This window comes from Papilio polytes, unplaced genomic scaffold, assembly GCF_000836215.1.
Source record: "Papilio polytes unplaced genomic scaffold, Ppol_1.0 DF821400.1, whole genome shotgun sequence".
NCBI lineage: Eukaryota > Metazoa > Arthropoda > Insecta > Lepidoptera > Papilionidae > Papilio > Papilio polytes.
Genome location: NW_013527804.1, coordinates 4,964,652 through 4,972,549, shown reverse-complemented (window position 1 = coordinate 4,972,549; position 7,898 = coordinate 4,964,652). Strand labels below are relative to the sequence as shown.

At 33.0% G+C, this 7,898-nt stretch overlaps 1 protein-coding gene across 1 annotated transcript in view; it reads left to right on the top strand.

The window, feature by feature from the left end:
- The window catches only part of LOC106108814 (ammonium transporter Rh type B-B), a 12,882-nt gene extending 9,353 nt beyond the window's left edge, over positions 1-3,529 (top strand). The window contains exons 5-10 of the mRNA XM_013290089.1: positions 83-239; positions 515-627; positions 1,227-1,418; positions 1,877-2,032; positions 2,403-2,532; positions 3,150-3,529. Coding sequence (XP_013145543.1) covers positions 83-239; positions 515-627; positions 1,227-1,418; positions 1,877-2,032; positions 2,403-2,532; positions 3,150-3,235 — 834 coding nt within the window. The 3' untranslated portion in view covers positions 3,236-3,529. The remainder of the gene's footprint in view (positions 1-82; positions 240-514; positions 628-1,226; positions 1,419-1,876; positions 2,033-2,402; positions 2,533-3,149) is intronic.
- The last annotated feature ends 4,369 nt before the right edge of the window (positions 3,530-7,898 follow it).

Sequence of the window (7,898 nt, the reverse complement as noted above, 5' to 3'; positions counted from 1 at the left end):
TTTTTTTTTTATTTTTGACCGACTTCCCAAAAAAAGGAGGTACTCAATTCGTCTGTATGTTTTTTTATATATTTTTTTACAGACAGCTGACATCGGCGGTTCATTAGCTATACACACGTTTGGAGCGTACTTTGGACTTGCTGCGAGTTGGGCAATGGCTTACGGCCGTAAAAAAAGGCCTGATCAACAGAATCAGTTAAATCGGCCGATTTATTCAACTGATATGACGGCAATGATAGGTACTGTGTACTTGGCATCTTCAATAAAAGTCATTGCATTGATATGTTACCTGATAAGAGAGTTTTGTTTGTATGTAAGAATTGTTCAAATGTTCAATATATTGTGATTATTCATAGTGTCAACGGCTAAATAGATTTTGCTATTTTGTATAATTACTTCCCCTTTCTTTCCCTGTATATAAAAAGAGTTACCAGACGAACGTATTGAATTTTTTCTAGCAGTAGCGAATTTTTAACATTTTTTTTAGTCATTTAGTAATTTATTTATTGCGCAGGTACACTTTTTCTGTGGATTTACTGGCCGTCATTTAATTCTGGTTTAACGCACTCAAACGCTGAGTGTCAACGAGCGATCATTAACACATATCTCTCTTTGGCTGCGGCGACCGTAAGTAGAAATTACGATGTCATTTACATATTTTAACTTTGTTTTGCATACCTGAATTAATCCATTAAATTATTTTAGTTATTTTTGTTGTCGTCTTGAAAATAGCAACGACGCAGGGTTAGCTCTAGAGAAGGATGTACCATAGTAAATTTGAAAAAAATATCATGTCATAAAAATAACATATATCATGTCCAACGAAATTCTCAGCTGCTATATTTTAAAGCAAGTAGGGTTTTAGTTGCAACGCATCTGTAGTTCCTCTGGTGTTGCGGATGTCCATGGGCGTCGTTGACCACCTTGGTGTTCTCGCCGCTCGTTTGCCCTCTTCTCTTATAAAAAAAAGGTACTTAAAGTAGTCGGTTTCCCAGCTAAATTTAACCATTCGTAAATGTTTTTGATTCGATACCTTCATGATATTTTTTTCTTATGTATGTAAAAAAATAAATGAAATATGCGTTTCTCCGTTGAAACGTAGGACAACCTAACATTAATGATAACGATAAATTCTCTGCAAACTTTGACAACAACATTAAACTTTGGATGTTATCTCTGATTCTATCAATTGATAGGAATAAGGAATTGAAAAGGAATATTTTTAGGTAACTGCATTCATTGTATCGTCATTTGTTCACGAGGAGGGCAAATTGGATATGGTACATGTTCAGAATTCTACACTCGCTGGTGGAGTCGCTGTCGGCGCAGTATGTAACATGCACATTAGTTGCGGTGGAGCCATTTTTATAGGCATTGGTGCTGGATTTATAAGTGTACTAGGATACTCGTATTTAACGGTAAGCATTCAAATGATACTTTTTAGACCGTTACGACTCGACGGCCTGTAATTGTTTTGTCCATATTTTGTCTAAGACAAAGATTCAGAGTAAACAATTAATTCAAATATAAGAGGAAAGCCGTATAATTATTGTAAACAAAACTGGACAATCAAGAATGAATACATCTTTTTGTAACTGCAATTTAATCGTACTCTAAACTATTATTATTTACTAGCTTTCGCCCGCGACTACTTCCGCGTGGGGTTCAAAAAAACAAAAGCTAGTAGCCTATGTGTTCTTCCAGACTATCCTCTACGTCTATACTATATTTCATCGAGATCCGTTCAGCCGTTTAGGCTACAAACTCTAACATACATCCATCCAACCATCCATCCATCAATCCATCTAAACTAAAACTAATCTAAACTAAATCTAAACTTTGGCATTTATAATATTAGCAAGATTTAATTTTACAGCCAACGCTTGCTGAATCCAGTGTCATGGACACGTGTGGAGTACACAATCTACATGGAATGCCAGGCGTGTACTCAGGACTTCTATCTATATTGTTTTCTTATTTGGCCACAACTGATGTTTATGGAGATGAATATGGTGTTGTGTTCCCGGCCTTGGTATGGATGCATTTAATTAATGTCTTTGCTATAAGTATGTAGGTTTTTATTCAATTCTTGACGAAACTACAAGACGTACTTCTTCTTATAGTTTGACGATCGATAGCGAAATTCATCAGATGTAATTTACAGAAAAGCTTTTAAAAAAATTATGTAGGCGATTGTTTGGAAATGCCTTTATAAAATGCACTAGCTTTACCCGCGACTCTGTCCTGGAATTGAATAAATAATAGCCTATGTGTTCTTCCAGACTATCCTCTATACATCTATGACAAAATCGATCCGTTCAGCAGTTTAGGTTACAAATTCTAACAAATATCTATCTATCTAAACTTTGGCATTTGTAATATTGATAAGATTTATTTTTCAGGCTAATGCCAGTAACTTAACCGGCGGTCCACCTCAAAACGAGACAAAAACTTCCTCCGTGCAAGCGCTCGCGCAATTTGAAGGGTTGATCGCTACCTTGGGTATTGCGATCATTGGTGGAATAATAACAGGTGTGTTTTTGGTCTCATGTATTCTAAAAAAAATATTAGAAACGCCCTAATATTGAAAATTGAAATGTTTCGTAGCTTCTTAAATGATAAGGCCACACTTAAATTCTAAATACCGTTACGAAGTATTTAGGTTCTTTTCAGTATACGGCTGTTAGACACAATAGAGGTTCAAATGTAAAAACTTTTATTAGAGATAATAAACATAATCGGGTGATATTTATTATTTATTATTTATTTATTATATATTTAGCGTGGTATATAAGGTATATAATAATATAAGTGTTGAGATTGAATGTGGATGGCTACAAAGGAAGAGGAAGACCGAAGAAAGTATGGATGGATTGTGTGAAGGAAGATATGCTTAAGAAAGGAGTGGATTCAGATATAACGGCTGATAGAGATGTATGGAAGAGCAGCACATACTGTGCCGACCCTCCATAAGGGATAAGGGCAAGTGGATGGGTGATATTTATTAGACAAATTCAGTTTTTCACAAGATATATTTGAGGTTCTTCTTTAAAAACTAATCAGTACATTTTTACTGCAATTTCATACTTTAACCCCTCAATATTCAAAGAATGATTCTATCTAAAAGTGCATTGTTCGTTTTGTTTCAGGTGCATTGTCTAAAATAGCAATATTTGTTCCATTGAAGGAACCGGAAAAATATAACGACGCAGTTGATTGGGAACTCCCTAAGTGAGGTTATAAAATATATAAAAATGCGAAAAATGTTAGTCTGTTATTGTTAATTTGTGTGATGTTTTAAATTGTCCTCGACGCGTTTGTAAGTTGAGATGTACTAAATATATAAAAAATAAATTTTAGCACTTGTGACGATTTATAAAAGTAAAAAGTATACATATAAAATTGAACAATCTGCAATCTGATTTTTCTATCTATTTTGAAAGTTATTTTGATTATTACAATTATATCACGGTTTAAAATGTTTGATAATGCAAAATGTTATATGTTATGAATATAGTCTTATTATTGATGATGGATTTATTATTTACTAGCTTTAGACCGAGACTCGTCTGCGTGGTGTTAAAAAAAAGCAAAAGTCAGTAGCCTATGTGTTCTTCCAGACTACCCCCTACATTTAAACCAAATTTCATCCAAATCCGTTCAGCAGTTTAGGCTACTAACTCTAACAACAACATCCATCCATCTAAACTTTCGCATTTACAATATTTATATGATAGTTCCTTCGTTATAGTGTCCAATAAATATGTTTGATTCAATTCACACAAACGGGACATTTTAAATACCAAAATAAAATGTATTTCCAAAACGGATTTCGTATTCAGAACATTACACAACAATTTTTGCTTGGTACTACCACCTGGGACTATGGTAAACTTACATCGATCATAGCAATTTCAACTCTATTATATTCTTCAATAAGGTACAAAGTTTTACAGCTTTTAGTGATCATTTTTCACAGCACGTCAAGAAGAATAAAAGTAACGGTCCACAGCCGGAAATATATCGATAACGTTGTTTGTCCGTTGGAAATAGAAACAGACGTAAACATAAGCATTTGTATTTATTTTATATATAATGGAAGCGTACACTGAAAAGCTATATCTTTAACTCTTCTGGGTTTCTTTTCATGAAAACTGCTTAAAATTAATCGTTCTTAAAACGTATTTGTTTAAACAGGTAGTGAATATTGACATTTAAATGCGTGATTTTTCCTAACAATTGTAATAGAGGAAAATTAATAACAAAAAATCTAGCATACTTTTGTTAAATATTGTTTGTATATAACAGTGCACATTTAAGCGTTAACAATGAACAATAAAAATCTCCGCTTCTTCAATTTATTATTAAATAGAAGAATATTAAATATTAATTAATTTCAACGTTTCGGCTGTAATCTGGAGTTTTAATTCATAAAATATTTCCTGCTCCATAAACAGAGGGCGCTATAACTCATTTCCTCTCCTAACTTCCACCTTTCTTGATTAAATTTGTTACGGTAGAAAAGGTAAATAATGGAAACACGTGTATAGCTATTGTCCGCGTGTACTTTTGAATACAAGCTATAATTCGCCGCTTTACTTGTGGATCATAGATGCATTATTGACATAGGTCTAAACATTTTACCGCACAGATTAAATGAAATGACCGCATATATTTAGAATGCAGTGAAGCCAAATATCGACGTATCGTTTTTCATTAAACATTCCGATGTATCATTTTAAAACAACAAACTATTTCAGCTTATCATCAGCGAGATGCAGTTTTATTGAATGTGTGAAATAACATAGTATTGTGAAGTTTTGTTGGTATTTTTAATAGTTAATATCTTACAGAGAGAAGCTATTTTCAGGTTAATTAAAGATCAGATATCTCTTAAACATATACTCTAGTAGTAGGGGCGACGGATTCCGCAACTCCACGACTAGCGCGTATTTTGCGTGAACAGATACTCTAATTCTGAAAGCAATAATCGATATTTGAGATCGATACAACGATACAAAACGATAGATCAGGTTTTTTCTTGAAATTGCAATATTTAATCCGCATTATTTTAAAACATAAGGACTAAAACAATAGAATAATAAAAGATTTATTATAAGGTTCAGGATTAAGTGGTGGACATTCGCCTTACAATTTAGTATATGGTTAAAACTCTATAGTTACCTTTAGTATTAGAAGATTATGAGCGGTTTAATTAAGATCAATAGTAGGCCGCGGGGAATAATCAAGTAACCTTCCCCTAGCGCAGACAACAGCTGATTTATGGGTCAAGGGAAATTTGTTGAAGATTACTACTACTCGTATTTTATACTCCTTTGTGTCACCGTTCGTTTATAATATCTTCCACTTTTAATACTGTATGTTATTTAATTATTAGCAAACGCAAAATGCATCTTTACCTCTTATTGTGGTTTATTTCTTTAATTTGTTAGTCGCAAGGTTTTCCTTTCATTATGCCAGGACATTAAAACGCAGGAGAGGCAAATAAAGATAAGTTTGTCTCTGAATCTATCATAGAGATCAAATTTTTTCTTTCTAAAAGTCCATTGAATAATTTATGTAAACTGGAACTGGAATGAGTAGATGTAAATTATCTTCTTATGCTTTGTATTCGCATTAAATACTCCGGAAAAGGATCTTAAAATTTGATTTATAACAAATTGCTTCAACAGCTTATTTCCTAAGGGTATGGAATGTTACTGTACGAAATTCATACGCGACCAACTAATTGGTATGTAAAGTATAGATTATAAAATGAGATTTTTAACATTGTTGGAAAACTCTTCGGTAAGATAGGTTAGGAAAAACTTTAATAGATGCCTTGAATAGTAGAACAGAATTAGCTGATACTAACAAAGATGTTAAAAATAATGCAAAACGAAAAGGACCGTGCGCGACCGTGAATGTGATTCAATATACCTCAACTTTTAAAGAAAATTAACGTAAAAATGGTAAAATAAATAATGTACACCCTAGCAACGTCTAAAAGATTTAACCAAAAGATGAAATATTTTACAAAATAAAAAATGAAATGTGACCTTCTATGCTCATTACAAAAGTCTATAAAAAAGCATATCAGAAAGAAGTGCAATTACATCGCCCACAAATGTATTAAGATCATTGGAGCCGTAATTAAGCAGTAGACAAAAGTGAAATATTTAAAATTCTTCTGGCATATACAGAATTTGCATAAATCCTTTGGCAGTACATCGAGACGAGCTTGTCGCGTGGGCATGCGGATTCGTTTTCGCCGCGAGGTCGGCACGTGACTTGTAATATTACGACCCCATGAATCATACAATGACGCCTCAGCTTCTTACGTAATTTATTACCTTCATATCCTTTTATTTACCAACAAATTGTTGTTCATATATGGTGCCATATTGTCGTTTGAATTGACCACTATCATTTAATATAGCTAGATTATAATACATACAGAATTCAACTTGCTATTCATCTGTTTATTGCGGCAAATTCCTTTTTAATATGTGACGTTAATTACTAATATTATATCTTTATAATTTAGATTTTTGTATGTATTGATAACTCAAATACTACTGGGCCGATTTCAGAAATTCTTTAACATCAAAAAGCTACGTGAATAACATGAGCTACATTCTTAATTATTTTATAAATTCACGCGGGCAAAGTTGCCAGCATGAGCTAGTTTCCTTATTAGAAAACAGTAGATAGGGGAAGAGAACTTCTTTGACGTGTTCTGTTTGGAGTCAGCATTCAAATAGTTTACATTTTCTTTAAAAAAACATAGATGTTTCGATACAAGTGTAACGTGAGTGTAATTTCACGGTAAGCTTTGAGCTTAACACTTTCAAAGGAGAGCTAGAGGTGTCAATATCATGAATAGAGTCCCAGCGCGCCGCGTCAACTGACTCCCGCATATTCTCTGTATTCCGTTCAAAATGTAAATTGATAAAAGGGTCCAACTGGAAATTGAATCGAATGTCACTTCGTGTTATAAAGGCTTTTGAAGTTTTCATATAAATAACTGCTGAATACTATAAAAATCACTTATAAATAATGAATATAATAAATCTTAGAATTAAACAATCCAATGCTATATACTATGATTAAGATCATAATTTAGGAATAATATTTTTGTCTTCAAGTTTTAATCTCTCGATGCACATAATAAAATTGGAGTGTCCGTTTGTGATATCAAAAAAAAAAATCCAGATTTCGGGAAGATGATGTATTTACGTTGCTGATAAAGAAAATCGCATTTAAAACATTTTTGTCTGCCTGTCCGCAAGCCGCGTTTTCTGGATAATGGCTGGGGCAATTTCGACGGGACTTTCAATGACCCTCCATTGACTCTCCAGCTGACATGGATAGGCATATTATAGGCTACTTTTTTTTTTATTCCGCGCTGTCAAAATTACGTAACAGGTAGTCCAAATGTGCGCTTACGAAGTTTGCGGGCGACAACTCGTAACAACTAAAAGTTAAAAATAAACGTTGTAGTAAAGAAAACCTGATTGCTTTCATTATTCTTATAAAGAGATTTTAACCTTTAGTTGACCTTAATTAATATTATGTTTAGTTACATGATTTTATGCCTTTTAGAGAATATTACGTATTTTAAGATGTTCTCCTAAAGCCATAAAATTAATTCTCTATTCATTTTGACTGCAGAGTCACGAGACATTTATACAAATAAGCATAACTTACGTCGCTTATTCTGATGTCACTTTGCTAACAGCAAAGCGGAGACGAAATTGCACATGAGTGCATACGTAAGCTAAATATTAATGATTGCATTCTTCGTGTAATAATATATGAACCTCTCTCGTACTTCAATATAAACAACTTACTTATTAGTATTATAAATGCGAAAATTCAGATGGGTATATATTTGA